This window comes from Chiloscyllium plagiosum, chromosome 7 (genome assembly GCF_004010195.1).
Source record: "Chiloscyllium plagiosum isolate BGI_BamShark_2017 chromosome 7, ASM401019v2, whole genome shotgun sequence".
In the NCBI taxonomy this organism is placed as follows: domain Eukaryota; kingdom Metazoa; phylum Chordata; class Chondrichthyes; order Orectolobiformes; family Hemiscylliidae; genus Chiloscyllium; species Chiloscyllium plagiosum.
The window spans coordinates 46,913,278-46,933,797 of NC_057716.1; the positions used below are offsets into that span (position 1 = coordinate 46,913,278).

At 41.0% G+C, this 20,520-nt stretch overlaps 1 protein-coding gene across 1 annotated transcript in view; it reads left to right on the plus strand.

Annotated features, from left to right (window-relative positions):
- The first annotated feature begins 3,097 nt into the window (after positions 1–3,097).
- The window catches only part of ola1 (Obg-like ATPase 1), a 210,058-nt gene continuing 192,635 nt past the window's right edge, over positions 3,098–20,520 (plus strand). Inside the window, exons 1-2 of the mRNA XM_043693599.1 lie at positions 3,098–3,212; positions 3,690–3,793. Coding sequence (XP_043549534.1) covers positions 3,693–3,793 — 101 coding nt within the window. The 5' untranslated portion in view covers positions 3,098–3,212; positions 3,690–3,692. The remainder of the gene's footprint in view (positions 3,213–3,689; positions 3,794–20,520) is intronic.

Sequence of the window (20,520 nt, forward strand, 5' to 3'; positions counted from 1 at the left end):
TGCTGAAGCTCCTCGATGCTGCCTGAACTGCTGTGCTCTTCCAGCACCATTGATCCAGAATCTGGTTTCCAGCATCTGCAGTCATTGTTTTTACCAAATCCTCTTCACCCATCTACACTATGCTCACTGACCTGGTTTACAGCTTCCTGTTCACTTGTTTTATCCTTCTGCACAGATTGCCAAGGTTTGTGTCTGGCGATGTCTTTTGGTTCCAGAAGTCAATGTTGCGAATGGTGTTAGCAGACTAATTCTCATTGTTGGATTCTCAGACAGTTGTGCAACTTAGAGGGAACATTGCTGGTTAAGCAAAACTTCACTTTGAAAATTCTCATCTTTTTGTTTTCAAGTTTCTTGTTGGCTTCATCTCGCCCTTTCGCTGTAATGCTCCCCAGCCCTATAACCCTTCTAGTTATCTGCATTTTTCTAATTGAAGCCTCATTTTCATTTCCTACGCGCTAAACTCTGGTTTTTCCTTTCCTAAATCTTTTTTCTCTCTATCTCATTTGCCTCCTTTATGACGCTACCAAAAAGCTTCCTCTTTTGATCATATACCTTAATACCTCCTTATGAAGCTTAGTGTTTTATTCTTTCTTATAATGACATCTTGACTTGTCTTGGGATACTTTATTATGCTCAAAGTACTATGTAAATACAAGTTATTGTTATTTCTGGTCAGCTTTGCACAGCACCTAGCACTTTGTGGCACACACCCACCAGCAGTCATCTGGTGGCTGATCTGTCAAAATCCTTCTTTGAGACCTCTGCATCAGAAGACTGTTGTAGTCCCTCTAACATATGGATATCCATAGTGCTGTTAGGCAGTTCCAGGACTTTTATTTGTTAACACTGATAGATATACTTCTAAGTCAAGATAGTGAATAGCTAAGAGGGGAAAATTGTGATGATGGCCTTTCCATACATCAGTTGCCCTTGTCATTCTACAAGATGGAGATGTGGGATGTGGACAAGCCTGATAAAAGTTTGGTCAGACAAGTGGTTTCCAAGGACAATCTTAAACAATTGGACTCTGGTGATAAACAAGCAGGAGACTGTTAAAATAAGATTACACATGTGCTTTTAATCTTGCTTTTCCTAATCATAAACTGCACTTTTGGGCAGGCAAGCACGGCATTCACAGGGAGGAAATTGAGTAGTACTTTCACTTTGTATACAGAAGTTGATGATTTCATCAGTATCTGATTTGTAACATTAATTAGAGACGAGTGGCTAGCAAAGATGCACCATCCTCTCTGCCCACTGCCAGGAGCCAGTATGGCGACTCCTTACATAAGTTCAAATTTTTGTTTTAGATTTTCTTTTGGCCTAGAAGCATTTCTCTGGGCCCTAGAAACATTGTGGCTCCATAGTTCTATGCTACTTCTTACTTTCTTCTTGGCATTTGACACATGCTTCTCACCTATTACTGACCTTTGAGAAAGGTTTCCTCAACTCTTCCTCCTGTTTCCATCTCCTTTGATTTATGACAGAGGCTTCCTTCCACATAACAGCTGGGTCTGGTCCTTCACAGATAGGTTAGGAGAATGGAAGAACACAGCAAGCCAGGCAGCATCCTCTTAAGGATAGTGGAATCAAGGGTTATGGGGATAAGGCAGGAAGAGGATACTGATTGAGGATGATCAGCCGTGATCATAATGAATGGTGGTGCTGGCTTGAAGGGCAGAATGGCTTACTCTTGCACCTATTGTCTATTATCAGGAGGTGGAGAAGTTGATGGTTTGGGTGTAACCCTTCAACTGGAGCATTTCGTCTAGTTCAGGGCACTACACTTTAGGAAAGAATGTGACGGCTTTAGAAAAGGTGCAGGAAAGATTCATGAGAATGGAATGAGGATGAGAAACTTCAGGATCTGTTTTGGGTCCACTGTTGTTTGTCATTTATATAAATTACTTGGATGAGGGCCAAGAAGGATGGGTTAGTAAATTTGCAGACGACACTAAGGCCGGTAGAGTTGTGGATAGTGACGAAGGATGTTGCAGGTTACAGAGGGGCATAGATAAGCTGCAGAGTTGGGCTGAGGGGTGGCAAATGGAGTTTAATGCAGAAAAATGTGAGGTGATTCACTTTGGAAGGAGTAACAGGAATGCAGAGTACTAGGCTAATGGTAAGATTCTTGGTAGTGTAGATGAGCAGAGAGATCTGTGTCCAGCTACATAGATCCTTGAAAGTTGCCACCCAGGTTGATTGGGTTGTTAAGAAGGCACACAGTATATTAACTTTTATTGGTAGAGGGATTGAGTTTCGGAACCATGAGGTCATGCTGCTGCTGTACAAAACTCTGGTGCGGCCACATTTGAAGTATTACGTATGGTCACCGCATTATAGGAAGGATGTGGAAGCTTTGGAAAGGGTTCAGAGGATATTTACTAGGATGTTGCCTGGGATGGAGAGAAGGCCTTACAAGGAAAGGCTGAGGGACTTGAGGCCATTTTTGTTAGAGAGAAGGTTGAGAGGCGACTTGAGACATATAATCAGAGGATTAGATTGGTTGGATCGTGAGAGCCTTTTTACTCAGATGGTGATGGCTAGCACGAGGCGGCATACCTTTAAACTGAGGGTTGATAGAAATAGGACAGATGTCAGAGGTGGTTTCTTTACTCAGAGAGTAGTAGGGGCGTGGAATGCACTCCCTGCAACAGTAGTTGACTTGCCAATTTTAAGGGCATTTAAATGGGCATTGGATAGGCATATGAACACTAACTGAGTAGTGTAAGTTAGATCGGCTTCAGATTGGTTTTGTGGGTTGGTGCAGCATCAAGGGCTGAAGGGCCTGCACTGTGCTGTAATATTCTATGTTCTATTGAGCACCAACCTGTGTGTCTTTTATGTGGGTGGTAGGGACCAAAAGGAATGAGTCTTTAGTAGCTTACTCACTGAGCCATCAGTGGGAATTTTTTTTTGTCCTACTCCCTCACCATTTAACCTATACTCCTCTCCTCTCTCACATCCTCTAACTTTCTCGACTATGTTCTCTTCTTTCACACCAAGTTACTTTTGCCCTGCTCTTTAATTGGCCTGCTGTCAGCCAATGAGTGAGTGCGTAATGCGCATGCTCCAGGTTCATTTTTCCATTCCCCCCCCCCCCCTTCGCGGCTGCTCGGCGCGTGGACTGTCAGGGAGAGTAGTTTTATTGCTGTTCCTGGGCTCTCTCATTACAACATTTATCCCGTCCGCAGGAATCGCGATTTGATCAGGTGAACACCGCACTGTGCAGCTTTCGTGTTTTGTCCACGTCATTCCTGACAGCCTCACCCAGAAAGCGCTTGTTTTTATTAAAATTCTATTCGGGCCTTCCCCTCTGGTCCTGATGAGTCAGGCCTGCGCATCCATGCGATTTCAAAAAGCTTCTGATGTATAAAATAAGAATCAAAGTAGATATCACAGAGTAGTAGTAGCAGCAGTGTCAAGGCTGAATGAGTAAGACGTTCTGTTAAAAAGGGCATGACTGAGCTCCCCCCAGTTGTCAGTTTTGAGCTGATTATAAATAGCATATGTGTTTCCTTTTTGAGGCTGCTCAGTTTGTCCAAATGGATTAAAGTTCATGTATTTCTTATTTCATTAGAGTTTTTTCCATATCTCTATGGAAAAGAGATGACATTCTCTGAGTGACTGTAGTATCTGATCTTTTAAAAATTATAGTACAGTTATTCATTTGCCAGTTTGTGTTTCAGAACATGCCTCCCAAAAAAGGAGATTGTGAACCTAAGTTACCACCCATTATTGGACGATTTGGAACCTCATTGAAGATTGGCATTGTTGGATTGCCAAATGTAGGGTAAGTTAATTAATGTTGTACACCAATTATGTGTTACATTAATGTATGAACAACAGAGACCTATTTGTGTTTGTTATGCAGTAATGCTTTTGATCAGTGCCAGTCCAGTGTGATTAGGGCTCGTAATTTCTGAAATACCTGGCTGGCTTTGCATTGCCCTATCTGAGCAAAGTCTTCACATTGTTTTGCACAATGATGGTGAACCTTTTAATGAGAGAAAAAGGTAAAGGAGTTATATATAAAGTTTAAAAGTGAAGTTTAAAGGCAACTAGGTGAATGTTGAATTAAAAATTCTTGTTCCTTAGATCAAACCTGAATAGCATTTGTGCTGTGGATTGCAATTTTGGATTCCCTAACTTGCTGCTTATCTAAAATAATCTAATGGTCATCTGCAATGTTATGGATTAATAATATTGTTAAGACTCAATTTATAATTAAACTAAAAATGCAAATGTTTTGATATTGTACAATGTTGCAATGTCATTCTAGTCTAGATGTATAGATTGTTTGTTTGCATTATGTTAATGCACATTATTGACAGGAATTGAAAGCAGACAGAAATTTGGAGGATATCTCTTCTACATCTGAATCATTCATATTAGTAGTACAAATGTAGCATAGTAAACAAAATTACAAGTGTTGGCAATGTGTCTATTGCCTATTGTCATTATGATCCGATAATTACATGTAGAGTGTTCTGACTTAGAAACATGATTTTAAAAACATGTGGGAACAGGCTCGAGGGGTTCGGTGGCCTGTCCCCATTCCTATAAAACAAACTTTTGAGGAAAATAGATAAAAAATTATTTGTGAGATGTCATGGGAGGAGCAGGTGAGCAGTTGAAGAGCTTAATATTAGTGTGGAGGAAGGACCTGAGGTAGTGATGGAGGTGGGAATGAATGATCAGAAAAGGAATGGTTAATGGGAAGGATGGGTTATCGGTGGATGAGGAAAATAGAAATGAGTGGTTAGATTAGATTAGATTACTTACAGTATGAAAACAGGCCCTTCGGCCCAACAAGTCCACACTGACCCGCCGAAGCGTAACCCACCCATTCCCCTACATTTACCCCTTTACCTAACACTACAGGCAATTTAGCATGGCCAATTCACCTGACCTGCACATCTTTGGACTGTGGGAGGAAACCGGAGCACCCGGAGGAAACCCACGCAGACATGGGGAGAATGTGCAAACTCCACATAGTCAGTCGCCTGACTCGGGAAATGGGTAATGGGAGACGAAGTGGTAGGAGGGATGGGAGTGAATGAGAAGGGAACTGTTGATTGCCTGAAGTTTCTTCACTACCCACCTGATATCCTTCTCAATATGGTCTATGAGGAAAAAGTAAAAGATGGACATTTTAAGATGATTAAGGAAAGGTGAAAGAAAAATGAAAAGCTTAGCCAGATAGAAGACAGGCTATTTTCTATCTCACTTGTGCATTGCTGCAATAGATCAACTGTGCCAGTAATATATGTTGGAGGGGAAATATTATTTTTAGTTTGGCCTGCTGTCCATTCATAAATCAAAAATAGCCACATTGAGGCATCAGAAGTTATCATACTGTTTGGAATCATTCAACAATGTGAATCAGTCCATTCAAATGGAAAGTAGATGTAAGTTTTTTGGCTGGAACCAAATGTAACAACTGATAGTGTAGAAAACTTTTTTTTTCATAGAGGATACCTATAATTAGTCTTTTGTTTACCAGTTAATAACTTTGTTAATTTTGCTTGGTCACATGCTTCTTTGGAGGATATTATTTTCCTTTAAATTTATTTCTTATATAGCAAAACTTGTTTTTCAAAAACGTTTTCAATTTTTACAATTTATTCTAATGCCTGAGAAATTTGATTATTTGCAATTGTGCTTTCTCCTCAGTCACTTGATGCATATTAATGGGGGACTTCAGACTGATCAGGGTTATGATCTGGTGCCATTTATTCATGAGAGATAAAAATTCTACTTGTAAAAGACAGTGACAACTTTCTTGGCTCTGGGGGAGTGGTTTGTATTGGTTACAGGATAAACTTATGTCATGGAAGACTCTTGGCGAGCTATTCATATTAACATTTATATTTATTCAAGAGACGTTGGCATTATACGTTCGGTCAACATCTATTGCTCTGGGTGGACTCCAGAGTGTAAGCACGTCCAAGAGTACTGGCAGGACTGGAATTCCAAGATTTTAACTAGGGACCACGACAGAACAGTGATTATTGTTCCAAGTCAAGAGAATGTATGCTTTGGAAGGAAACTTGCTGGTTGTTGTGTTTCCGTGCGTTGGGGTGCCTTGTCCTTCCAAATGCTAGCAGTAGTTGCAAGTTTGGAAGTTGATGTTAAGAAAATCCTGGTTGAGTCAATGCAGTGCACCTTGTAGATGATGGACACTGCTGCTGCAGTGTGCTGGTGGAGGAACTGAATGTTGAAAGTGGTGAAATGAGATGTTAATCAAACAGATTGCTTTGATATTAAGCTTCTTGAATATTGTTGAAACTGTACCTAACTGGCAAGGGTGGTACAGTGGCTCCATGGTTAGCACTGCTGCCTCACAGTGCAAGGGACCTGGAGACTGTATGGAGTTTGCACATTCTTCCTGTGTCTGCTTGGGTTTCCTTTGGGTGCTCTGGTTTCCTCCCACAGTCCAAAAATGTACAGGTTAGGTGGATTGGCTAGGCTACATTGGCCATAGTGTTCAGGCTAGGTGGATTATCCACGATAAGTGCAGAGTTACAGGGATATGGTAGTGGAATGGGTCTGGATGGGATGCTCTTTTGGAAGATCGGTGTGGACTTGATAGGCCAAATGGCCTGCTTCCACACTGTCTAAATTTAAAACATCTCCTGGTTTGTCTCTATGAACTATGGTTGAGACTTTCTTGAAAAACATGAATAAATTAGACATGATTTCCATTTCATGAAGCTGTGCAGATCCTGCTTGAATAGATTATGATTTTCCAAATGTTCTGCTATTACTCCCTTAATTGATTCCAATACTTTTCCAACAATAGATGCTAGACTACTTGGCCTATATAGTTATCTACTTTTAACCTCCTATCTTTTTGAATAATGGTGTCACATTAGCAGTTTTCTGATTCTCTGATACTTCTCTAGAATCCAACGATTTTGGAAAATTGCAACCAATGCATCCCACTGTCTCTGTAGCTATCTCTTTTAGTAACCTAAGATGCAAACCATCAGGTCCAAGGAACTTATTTGCCTTTCACATCGTTAGTTAGTCTCATACTACTACTTCATATTTGATTGACTGTTAATGTGTCACATGTAACTGTGTCAAACAGTAAATACTGCTTGCCAATGGCATCTGCAAGCCAAGAATTTTTTTGAAAGAGGAAAAATTTATGTTGGTCAACGTGAGGAAAAAAGAAATGTAAAATTGTATATATATTCAAAACTTATGTTAGAGTTGAGAGAGATATTGGGGAAGAGTATATTGTATAGAATATACATCAAATATTTCAGGTTGAGTAGTTAGGAATTTGTATATATGAGCAGTAAATGAATTCAGTTGTTGATTAGTTGTTAAACTGAGACATTGAAAAAAACTAGCTACAGATTATGTACATATCAGTGTAATGCTTCAACTGTGTGCTAGTTATGAAGTGCTTCCCTTGAGATACTAAGTCTACTGTTGCTAATTTGAGTTGTGATCTGTAGATTTAATGCTTGCCACTACAACGGCAAGTCAAGTGCAACAATTGACTTAGGCCAAGTAAAGGAAAATAAGGTGTAGTTGTACCCACGCCTGATGACTATACAGTATTCCCTGCTGGAACACATAAGTGTGCACAACATTAATATCATATCATTAGATGAGAATGTGGTAGGCCAGAGTTGAGGATCTGTAACTCATTAATATCTTACTTGTGACTTACAATCTTTTCCACTTGAAAGTTATCATCATGAAAACGAGCTGAAAAAAAATTGATGTGAACTAATAGAAAGCAGACTTAATGGGGATTTAGAGGATAGCAACCTGGAACTAGCGGAGTGTCACAGTGCTGGGGGCACAAATATTAAGGACATATGTTAATCAAGTGGATGATGGAAATGAATGTAGTATTGCCAAGTTTGCAGATAACAAAATTAGGTGAAAAGGCAAGTACTGAGGATGACTGCATTAGGAGGGATATAGACAAGTTAATTGAGCGGGCAGAAAGGTGGCAGATGGAAAGTAACATGGGGAAATGTGAGGTTATGTGAGGTTGAGTAGGTTGGATCTGTAGTTATTGGAGTTTAGAAAACTGAGGGGGGACCTTTCTGAAACACTTAAAAATATTAGCGGACTTGACACGGTGGATAGGGAGAGGTTGCTTCCCTTGTGGGAGAGTCCACTACCAGAGGCCATAATCTCAGTAGTGTTTTTTCTACTTAAGACTTAGATGAGTAAGAGTTTCTTTTTTGAGCAGAGTAAATATGTGGAGTTCTTTACTAGAGAAGGCTTTTGAGGATTAGTTGTTCAGTGTACTGAAGGCTGAGACTTTTAATTAAATGAAACAGTCGAGGGTTATAGGGATAAGTGAGGAAAGTGAAATTGAGGGTTCTCTGATAAGCCGTGGTCATAGTGAAAGGTGGAGCAGACTTGATTTCTAATGGCCTACTTTTATAGAGTCCTAGAGCCGTATTGTATGGAAACAGTCCCTTTGATCCAACTCATCCATGCTGACCAGATATGTCGGGTGATGAAGGAGCAGTGCTCCGAAAGCTAGTGCTTCCAAATAAACCAGTTGGACTATAACCTGGTGTTGTGTGATTTTTTTAATTTTGTACACCCCAGTTCAACACCGGCACCTCCAAATCATGACTTTTAAATGTTCGAATTGTACTAGCCTCCACTACTTCCTCTGGCAGCTCATGACTTGCCAGCTCTTTAACTCAATACCCCATCCAATGAATGCAAGCATACTATATGCCTTCTTGACCACTCTATCCACGTGTGCAGCAACCTTCATGGTACAATGGACCTGCACTCGCAGATCTCTCTGCCCATCAACTTTTCCCAAGGTTCTTCCATTCATTGTATAATTCGCTCTAGAATTAGTCTTGCCTAAATGCATCACCTCATACTTGTCTGCCACTTTTCCGCCCAACTCTCCAGTCTATCTATACCCTCCTGTATTCTCGGACAGTCCCTTATGCTTTCTGCTACGCCACCAATCTTTGTGTCATCTGCAAACTTGCTGATCCTATTAACAGTACTTTCTTCCAGATCATTTATGTATATTACAAACAACAGTGGCCCCAACACTGACCCCTGCGGAACACCACTGGTCACCTTTCTCCATTTCGAGAAACTCCCTTCAACTACTACTGTCTCCTGTTGCTCAACCATTTCTTTATCCAACTAGCTAGAACACCCTGCACACCATGTCACTTCACTTTCTCCATTAATCTACCATGGGAAACGTAATCAAACACCTTACTAAAGTCCATGTATGTGACATCCACAACCCTTCCTTCATCTATCAACTTGGTCACTTCCTCGAAGAACTCTATTAAATTGGTAAGGCATGATCTCCCCTGCGCAAAACCATGTTGCTTATCTCTGATAAGCCCATTCTTTTCTAAATATAAATAGACGCTATCCCTCAGTACCCTCTCCAGCAACTTTCCCACCACTGACATCAGGCTCCCTGGTCTGTAGTTAGCTGGAATATCCCTACTACCCTTCTTGTATAGGGTGACAACATGAGCAACCTTCCAGTCCTCTGGTACCTCACCTGTAATTACGGATGCCACAAAGATATCTGTCAGGCCCCAGTTATTTCTTCTCTTGCCTACCTCAGCAACCTGGGATAGATCCCATCCAGTCCTGGGAATTTGTCCACTTTAATAACCTCTAGCCTACTCAACACATCTTCCCTACTTACGTCTACGTGATCCAGAATAATCAAGCTTCTATCTCTAATTTCAACATTCATCATGTTCCTCTCCTCCATGAACACTGATGCAAAGTAATCATTCAGAATCTCACCCATTCTCTCAGGTTCGACATACAACCTTCCTTTATTATCCTTTATTCCTTTGTTCTACCCATCTGACAGATGGCACAACTCTATTCATGCCATAGCTCATGATTTATTGGCTTTGTTATGCATGTTGGAATAGCAGAGTTGCATGCATTAAATCTATTTTGTAGGTTACTGTAATATTTGAGAGATTTAGCATTTTCTGTGTAATGGATATGATGCTTTTCACTATTTTTGTCGGTTTTGGGAGAATTTCCGTGTTACAAATGATTGTCTGCAGTAAGTGTGTTTGGTTCTGAATCCTATCAAATTGCATGGATTGGTTGGAACAGCAGTTAGAGGGAATGAAGAATTTACAGGAGCTGGGGTGGGTGTGATGGAGGCAGCTACAGGAAGGGAGAAAAACCGCAGATACAGTCAGGTCGATGAGTTACCACCAGGAAAGGTAGGAGAGGGAGGCAGGTAATGCAGGAGTCTCCTGTGGCTATCCCCATTGCAAACTAATATGCTCTTTTAGAAAATGGAGAGGGTAATAGACTCTCAGGGGACTGTAGCACAAACAGCCAAATTTCTGGTACTGAGACTGGATCTAATGTAATGAGGGGTACGTCAGGTTCTGAGCGATTGATTGTGATAAGGGGTTCTGTAGTCAGGGGCACAGACAGATGTTTCTGTGGCCGACAGCGAGAAATCAAACTGTTGTGTTCCTCCCTGGTATAGGATCAATGATATCTCTGACAGAATTCTGAATATTTTCAAAGGGGAGTGGGACCAGCAGAATGCTGTTGTACATATTGGGACTAATGACATGGGAAAGGAAAAGCATGAGATTCTGAAGAGAGAATATAAAAAGATATCCTCTAGGGTAGTAATATCTGGATTACTTCCGGTGCTATGAGCTAGAGAGGGTAGGAATAGGAGGATAGAGCAGATGAATGTGTGGCTGAGGAGTTGGCGCAGGAGTTGAAGGCTTCACATTTTTGATTAGATTTCCTACAGTGTGGAAACAGGCCCTTCGGCCCAACGAGTCCACACTGACCCTTCGAAGAGCAACCCACCCAGTCCACTCCCCTACACCTAACACTATGGGCAATTTAGCATGGCCAATTCACCTAACCTGCACATCTTTGGACTGTGGGAGGATTCGGAGCACCCGGAGGAAACCCATGCAGACACGGGAAGAATATGCAAACCCCCCGCAGTCGGTTGCCCGAGTTGGGAATTGAATCCGTGTCCCTGGCGGTGTGAGGCAGCAGTGCTAACCACTGAGCCACCGTGCCACCCGATTCGATTATTTGAATCTCATCTGGGGTAGAAGTGACCTGTATAAGGAGGACGGTTTGCACCTGAATTGGAAGGGGACTAATATTTTGGCTGGGAGGTTTGCTAGAGCTGCTTGGGAGGATTTAAGCAAGTAATGTGGGGGTGGTGAGACTCTGGGAGATAATGAGGAAAAAGATCAGTCTGAGACTGTATAGTTTGGAAAAGGAGCAAGTCAAATAGTCATGGCAGGCAGTAGCAAAGCAGAGAATGAGTTAAATTAAACTGTGTTTATTTCAGTGTAAGAGGTCTAATAGGGAAGGCAGATGAACTCTGCCTGGTTAGGAATGTGGGATTGGGATATCATAGCAATTAGAGACGTGGCTCAGGAATGGACAAAACTGGCAGCTTAATGTTCCAGGATACAAATGCCATAGGAAGGATAGAAAGGGGGGCAAGAGAGGTTGGGGAGTTGATAAGGGATAACATTACACCTGTACTTGGGGAGGTTATTGTAGGGGATTTCAAATTTCCAAACATAGACTAGGACTGTCATAGTATTAAAGATTTAGATGAGGAGGAACTTAAGTGTGTACAAGAAAATTTTCTGATTCAGTATGTGGATGTAGCTACGAGAGAAGGTGCAAAACTTGACTACTCTTGGGAAATAAGGCACTTTGGGGCTAGCGACCATAATTCTATTAGTTTTAAAATAGTGATGACAAAGGATAGACTGGATCTAAAAGTTGAAGTTCTAAATTGGAGAAAGGCCAATTTTGACGGTATTAGGCAAGAACTTTCAAAAGCTGATTGGGTGTGGATGTTCACAGGCAAAGGGACAGCTGAAAATAGGAAGCCTTCAAAAATGAGATTACAGGAGTCCAGAAATACTATGTTTCTGTGAGGGTGAAAGGCAAGGCACATAGGTGTAGGGAATGTTGGATGACCAGAGAAATTGAGGTTTGGGTCAAGGAAAAAGAAGGAAGCATATGTCAGGAAAAGACAGCAGCGATTGAGTGAATCCTTGGAGTATAAAGGCAGTAGGAATTTACTTGAGAGGGAAATCAGGAGGGCAGAAATGGGACATGAGATAACTTTGGCAGATGAAGTTAGGAAGATTCCAAAGGGATTGTGCAAGTACATTAAGGGCAAAAGGGTAACTGGGGAGAGAACAGGACCCCCTAAAGATCAGCAAGGCAGCCTATGTGTGGCACCGCAGGAAATAGGGGAGATACTAAACGAGTATTTTGCTTCAATGTTTACTGTGGAGAAGAACATGCAAGATGCAGAATGTGATGAAATAGATGGTGACATCATAAATAATGTCCATATTACAGGGGAAGAAGTGCTGGATGTCCTAAAATGCATAACAATGGACAAATCCCCAGAGCCTGATCAGATGAACCTTAGAACTCTGTGGGAAGTTAGGAAAGCGATTGCTGGGCCCCTTACTGAGATATTTGTATCATTGATAGTCACAGATGAGGTGCAGGAAGACTGGAGGTTGGCTAACATGCTGCTATTTAAGAAAGATGGTAAGAAAAAGCCAGGGAACGAGAAACTGGTGAGTCTGACATCAGTGATACAAGTTGTCACAGGGAATCCTGAGGGACAGGATTTCCATGTATTTGGAAAGGCACTGATTTAGAGATGGTCAACATGGCTGTGTACTTTGGAAATCATGTCTCACTAACTTGATTGAGCTTTTTGAAGCAATAACAAAGAGAATTGAGGAGGGCAGAGTGGTGGATGTGATCTATATGGACTTCAATAAGGTGTTTTACAAGGTTCCTCTTGATAGACTGGTTAGCAAGGTTAGCTCATGTGGAATACAGATAGAACTAGTCATTTGGATACAGAGCTGGCTTGAAGGTAGAAGACAGTGGCGATGGTGGAGGGTTGCTTTTCAGACTGGAGACCTGTGACCAGTCATGTGTCACAAGCGTCGATGCTGAATCTACTGTTTTTTGTCATTTATTTAAACAATTTGGATATGAATATAGGAGGTATAGTTAGTAAGTTTGCAGATGATACCAAACTTGGAGGTGTGTTGGGTAGTGAAGAAGATTACCTCTGAGTACAACAGGATCTTGATCAGATGGGCCAATGGGTTGAGGAATAGCAGATGGGGTTTAATTTAGATAAATGTGAGTTGCAGAATTTTGGAAAGGCAAATCAGGGCAAGACTTATACATGTAATGGTAAGGTCCTGGGAAGTGTTGCTGGCCAAAGGGACCTTGGACTGCAGGTTCATAGTTCCTTGAGAGTGGAGTTGCTGCTAGATAGGATAGTGAAGGAGGCATTTAGTATGCTTTCCTTTATTGGTCAGGGCATTGAGTATCAGAGTTGGGAGATCATGTTACAATTGTACAGGACATTGGTTCAGCCATTTTTGGAATATTGTGTGCAATTCTGGTCTCCCTCCTATTGGAAGGATGTTGTGAAACTTTAGATTGTTTACAGTGTGGAAACAGGCCCTTCGGCCCAACAAGCCCACACCGACCCTCTGAAGAGCAACCCATCCAGACCCATTCCCCTCTTCACCTAACACTAGGGGCAATTTAGCATGGCTAATTCACCTGGCCTGCACATTTTTGGACTGTGGGAGGAAACCGGAGCACCCGGAGGAAACCGGCACAGACACGGGGAGAATGTGCAAACTCCACACACAGTTGCCTGAGGCAGGAATTGAACCCGGGTCTCTGGCACTGTGAGACAGCAGTGCTAACCACTATGCCACCATGCCGCCCACAAACTTGAATGGGTTCAGAAAAGAATACAAGGATGTTGGAGGGCTTGAGCTATTGGAAGAGGCTAAATAGGCTGAGGCCACTTTCCCTGGAGCATCGGAGGCTGAGGGATGACCTTAGAGGTCTATAAAATCATGAGGGGCATGGATAGGGTAAATAGACAAGGTCTTTTCCCTGGGGTGGCGAGTCCAGAACTAGAGAGCACAAGTTTAGGGTGAGAGGGGAAAGATTTAAAAGGGACCTACGGACAACTTTTCCATGCAAAGGATGGTGCGTGTATGGAATGAGTCGCTAGAGGAAGTAGCAGAGGCTGGTACAATTGCAACATTTAAAAAGAAACTTGATGGGTACGTGAATAGGAAGCGTTTAGAGGGATATGGACCAAGTGCTGGCAAATGGGACTGGATTAGGTTAGGATATCTGGTCAGCATGGATGAATTGGACCGAATGGTCTGTTTCCATGCTGTACATATCTCTATGACTGTAGTCACAATACTAAATGCATAGCCATTACTATTTATGTTCTTTTGAGTTTTACACCAGAAAAGAGACATTCATCTTATTGTGTTTGCAGCTGTACTTTTGGCTAGAACGTAGAAACATTGAAAATAGGAGTAGCAGTTCAGCCCTTCAAACCTGCTTGGACATTCAATATGGTCATGGCTGATCATCCAACTCAGAACCCTATTCCCACTTTCCACACCTTTTGATCCCTTTTAGTTGTAAGGCCTACAGTTGTAACTCTTTGAAAATATGTATTGTTTTCACCTCACTTCCTGCAACAGCGAATTCTATGTCCTCACCACTCTTGGGTGTAGAAATTACTCCTATCTCAACCCGAAATGGACTACCCTATGTTCTTGGACTATGATCCCTGATTTTGCAATCACTGGTCATATGGAGCATCCTGTATTCACTGACTAGGCTTGTTAGCATTTTATAGATTTCCGTGAGATTCTTCCCTCAATCTTCTAAACTCCAATGAATATAGTCCCAACTATCCAGTCTCTCTTCGTGTGTCAGTCTGCAATTCCAGGAATCAGTCTGTTATACATTTGTGTACATAGCCAATGCATTTATCTATAGATGAGGAGAACAAAACTGCACACAGTACTCTGTGATCTCAACAAGTCCCTGTGGAATTGCAGGAAGGTATCCTCATTCCTATGTTCGAATCTTCTTGCTATGAAAGCCAATTTGCTGCCATCACTGCTTGTTGCCCCGATTGCTTACTTTCAATGACTAGTGTCCAAGGACAGCCAGGTATTGTCACACCTCCCACTTTCCCAACCTATTGGCCATTCATATTTTTAAAAAAATTGTCTTCCTCTTTTTGTTGCCACAGTGGATAACTCACATTTATCTACATTACACTTCATCTGCTATACATTTGCTCACTTATTTACCTTGTCCAAATTGCCCTGAAGCATCTCTGCATCCTCCTCACAGTTCATCCTCCCACTCAGCTTTGTGTTGTCTGCAAAATTGAAGATATTACATTTGATTCCCTGAACTAAATCATTAATATATATTGAGAGTGGCTAGATTCCGAGAACTAAGCCCTGCAGTACTCTATGAGTCACTGCCTTCCTCTCAAAAGTGACCATTTATTTCTACTGTTTCCTGTTCTGTCAACCAGTCCTCTATCCACATTTGTACAGTAGCCCTAACCCCATAGTTTTAATTTTACATTCTAATCTGTTACGTTGGAGCTTACCGAAAACCTTCTGAAAGTCCAAGTAAACCACATCCACTGGCTGTCCCTTAACCACGTTGACTGTTTCTGATAGTTTCACTGTTTTCCAAGTGTCATACTCTTAAATCTTTTATAATGGACTCTGTCACGGGGTCCAGATTTAATTTTACACAAGTTGATTGGCAAAAAAAAACAGAGGCAACATAACGATTGACATCGGATTGTTATGTTTTGGAATATACTCTCCCTGATATTGTGGGACATACAGATTGAATTTCGTGTTCAAAGGGAAATTGGATAAATATATGGATAAAAGTGGGTAACTAACTGGATTTCTCTTTGAAGGACTGACCCAAACCTTGATGGACTGAATGGCTGCCTTCTTTACTGCACTATTCTATAGGACCCAAGGTGTATTGTGAGGGTGCTTGACCAAACCTGTCAGGTGCCAGAAACCAGGGCAGTACCAAGGCCCATGATTTCTTTTCCGAGCCCATGGCAAGTTTACATGAGCAGTTTCCATTACAAACGTGTATCATTAATGGAATTGACAGGAAATGGAGACTTTTAAGCCTTTTTCATGTGATACACGTGGATTTGTTTAAACTATTTTGAGTATCCACATACTTGTGGAATATGGTGATTGGTTATAAAGCAATAGAATTAGCTTTGGATAAAGTTGAGCAATATAAAAGTTATCTTCTACCCAGATCTCAAGAAAATTCATGTGCAAAGGACTCTCTTGCTTATTCTTCAAAAGACACTTATTTAAATAGAATTTGTTTGGAGCATCTTTTCTTGCTTAGAACCAAGAATGCATGCTAGATCTGAATGACGAGGCAAGAAAGAAGAAACTTTAGACAGGTCCTTGAATACAGTCAGTTCTGCTATAATGTGGTAGTCGCATTCTTACGCAATCCTGTGCTATAAGAAAATTGAGTAATGGCTGCACCATTTAAACTAATGGGGTGGAATCGCCTTGTAACCAATACACGCTTCATAGGTTCACGCTTTAGAAATAGTGTCCACAGTTCGTCAATCGCGTTATAGCAAAATCATGTTAATGAAATCCAAATTATAGCAGAACAACCTGTATAGCATTTAAGACCATAAGACGTAGGAGTGGAAGTAAGGCCATTCGGCCCATCGAGTCCACTCTGCCATTTATTCATGGCTGATGAGCATTACAACTCCACTTACCCGCATTCTCCCCGTAGCTCTTAATTCCTTGTGACATCAAGAATTTATCAATCTCTGCCTTGAAGACATTTTAGTGTCCCAGCCTCCACTGCACTCCGCGACAATAAATTCCACAGGCCCACCACTCTCTGGCTGAAGAAATGTCTCCGCATTTCTGTTCTGAATTGACCCCCTCTAATTTTACGGCTGTGCCCACGGGTCCTAGTCTCCCCGCCTAACGGAAACAATTTCTTAGCGTCCACCCTTTCCAAGCCATGTGTTATCTTGTAAGTTTCTATTAGATCTCCCCTTAACCTTCTAAACTCCAATGAATACAATCCCAGGATCCTCAGCCGTTCCTCATATGTTAGACCTACCATTCCAGGATCATCCGTGTGAATCTCCGCTGGACACGCTCCAGTGCCAGTATGTCCCTCCTGAGGTGGGACCAAAACTGGACACAGTACTCCAAATGGGGCCTAACCAGGGCTTTATAAAGTCTCAGTAGCACAACGCTGCTTTTATATTCCAACCCTCTTGAGATAAATGACAACATTGCATTTGCTTTCTTAATCAAGGATTCAACCTTCATGTTTACCTTTAGAGAATCCTCGACTAGCACTCCTAGATCCCTTTGTACTTTGGCTTTATGAATTTTCTCACCATTTAGATAGTAGTCCATGCTTGTATTCTTTTTTCCAAAGTGCAAGACCTCACATTTGCTCACATTGAACTTCATCAGCCATTTCCTGGACCACTCTCCCAAACTGTCTAGATCCTTCTGCAGCCTCCCTACTTCCTCAGTACTACCTGCCTGTCCATCTATCTTCATATCATCGGCAAACTTCGCCACAATGCCCCCCAGTCCCTTCATCCAGATCATTAATATATAACGTGAACAGCTGCGGCCCCAACACTTAACCCTGTGGGACACTGCTTGTCACCGGTTGCCATTCCGAAAAAGAACCTCTTATCCCAACTCTCTGCCTTCTGTCAGACAGCCAATCCTCAATCCATGCCAGTAGCTCACCTCGAACACCATGGGCCCTCACCTTACTCAGCAGCCTCCTGTGTGGCACCTTATCAAAGGCCTTTTGGACGTCTAGACCATATCCACTGGGTTTCCCTGGTCTAACGTACTTGTCACCTCTTCAAAGAATTCTAACAGGTATGTCAGGCACGACCTCCCCTTACTAAATCCATGTTGACTTGTTCTAATCTGACCCTGCTCTTCAAGAATTTAGAAACCTCATCCTTAACGATGGATTCTAGAATTTTACCAACAACCGAGGTTAGGCTAATTGGCCTATAATTTTCCATCTTTGGTCTTTATCCTTTCTTGAACAATGGGGTTACAACAGCGGTCTTCCAATCATCTGGGACTTTCCCTGATTCCAGTGACTTTTTAAAGATCTCAACCAATGCCTCCGCTATTTCCTCAGCCACCTCCCTCAGAACTCTAGGATGTAGCCCATCCGGGCCAGGAGATTTGTCAATTTTAAGACTTTTTAGCTTTTCTAGCACTATCTCTTTTGTAATGGCAACCATACTCAACTCAGCCCCCTGACTCCCTTTAATTGTTGGGATATTACTCATGTCTTCCACTGTGAAGACTGATGCAAAGTACTTATTAAGTTCTTCAGCTATTTCCTTATCTCCCATCACTAGCCTTCCAGCATCAGTTTGAAGTGGCCCAATGTCTACTTTTGTCTGTCATTTGTTTCTTATGTATTGAAAGAAACTTTTACTATCATTTCTAATATTACTGGCAAGCCTACCTTCATATTTGATCCTCTTCTTCCTTATTTCCGTCTTTGTTATCCTCTGTTTATTTTTGTAACCTTCCCAATCTTCTGATTTCCCAGTGTTCTTGGCCACTTTATAGGATCTCTTTTTTTCTTTGATGCATTTCCTGACTTCCTTTGTCAGCCATGTCTGTCTAATCCCTCCCCGGATAATCTATCTTTTCTTGGGGATGATATATATTTTATGGGAATGAAATAATATATGTTTTCTTGGGGATGAAATATGTATATTTTATATATTTCATCACAATATTCATCTCCTGCTTATGTCTTGGTACCTCTTTCTGTCTGACAGTGAAGTCCTCCTTTAGAGCATTGTATTAATATACACTACGGTGAATTTTCTCTGCTCCTGTTGCCCTCAGTCACTTGTTTTAAAAAAAAATGGACTAGGACTGGTTGAGACTTGAAAATAAACCATTCATGCTAGAGCATTATCTGGCGTCAGGAAAACAGTTCCTCTCAAAATTGAGAAAATTGGTAAAAATTATAGAAGGATTAATTCTGATTATCTCCTTTTCTAGAATATTGAAAAGCCTGCTCTGTACTCTGTTTCCAACCCCATAGGAACAGAATGTTTCTTGATTTTGTAATTAGTTTATTTCCACAGTTGGGAATCATCATTTTAATTGTTCTTTTGCAGTTTCATGGTTAATTTCCTGTAAATAAACAGTATGCAAGCAATCTCTGTCACACCTTGATCTTTTCTGCTTTGGGCTGGAGAAGGGGGTAGTGTGGCGGTGGTGTGGAGGGGTGATGATGGGATATGTTTGTACTCAACCTTTTCATAACTAATTCCTAACCCTTGGTAATAACCAGTGAAAATGTACTGCTTTTTTCATTGCTTTTATATTCCTTTTTTAAGGGGAAACATAAAACTATATGTAATATTGCAACTGTGTAATGTTCTAATGTTATATTTTGTTCAGTCTTTGAGCACTTTACATCAGAGAGATGTAGCTAACATTTTCAAGGAAGTGTATTGTGTTTGTGCATTCATCTCACACTTAAAACTGATGTGCTGTGTATAGATATCAAAAATGAATGAGAATAACTACAGATGTCGTGGTTGTTATTCTGATGCAAATCATTAGCCATATTTTCCAGGATGTGGTTGATAGGAACAATGTGGCATCTTGTAAGGGAAAACTCTATCATTGTTCATTACCATTTCACATCAGCAATGGGGAAGGCTTTTGCATTTTATGTGTCATTTCTTGACAACATCATTTCCAAAGTGCCATGGTCCTGACAGTGTTTTGACATTTACACACTTGGTTCTTCTGTTGTTGATGGGTCATATGGTACAATAGTTTACTGGTAAATGAATTGAGAGGTCAAAAGTTCATTTCATTTCCTAAACTGCCACAAAATTATGTGCGTTGATGCATGGATTTCTGATAATCTAGCTCTAGTGTTCTGCTTTTATTTTTAGTTGAAATGTGTGTAGAATATTATCCATCAGGTTTTCGTTAACATTGAAGGTTTCCAATGTGGATAAGCCATGTGGGAACAATGCATTCCTTATACCTGGCCCTTTTTTAATCAGAATAAAATTGTTCATGATATGACAGGTGTGATAGCAGACAATCCATTACAGACTAAGTGGTTCCCATTAAAGAAAAGCTTGATTGTTAGTGTCCACTGCTAGCCCAAATTGACAGAGTTTTAAATACTTTTGGCTGCAGTATTTAAATAATAAGATATTTATGAATGAATTTTACTGTACTATCCCCTTTAGGGGCACATGTGGAATGAATTGAATTAATCATTAAAATGAGCAACATCTGAACTGTTGGGGCCAAAAATAACTGATGTGGGTGTTGTAATTACTATGATTGCAGCAGATGAAATTACTTACATTAATCTTTTGAGTCTTAAGGGTGTATCTTTAGAATTGTTACATACTATAGTAAATGGTGCAATAGATGCAACACAGTATAAACTGACTGCAGAATGTGATTTTTCATTTCTAATTTCAAATACAGCCACATTTTCTGACATCTTTTTTGACATCGTCATAAATTGTATTCATGAATATAATCA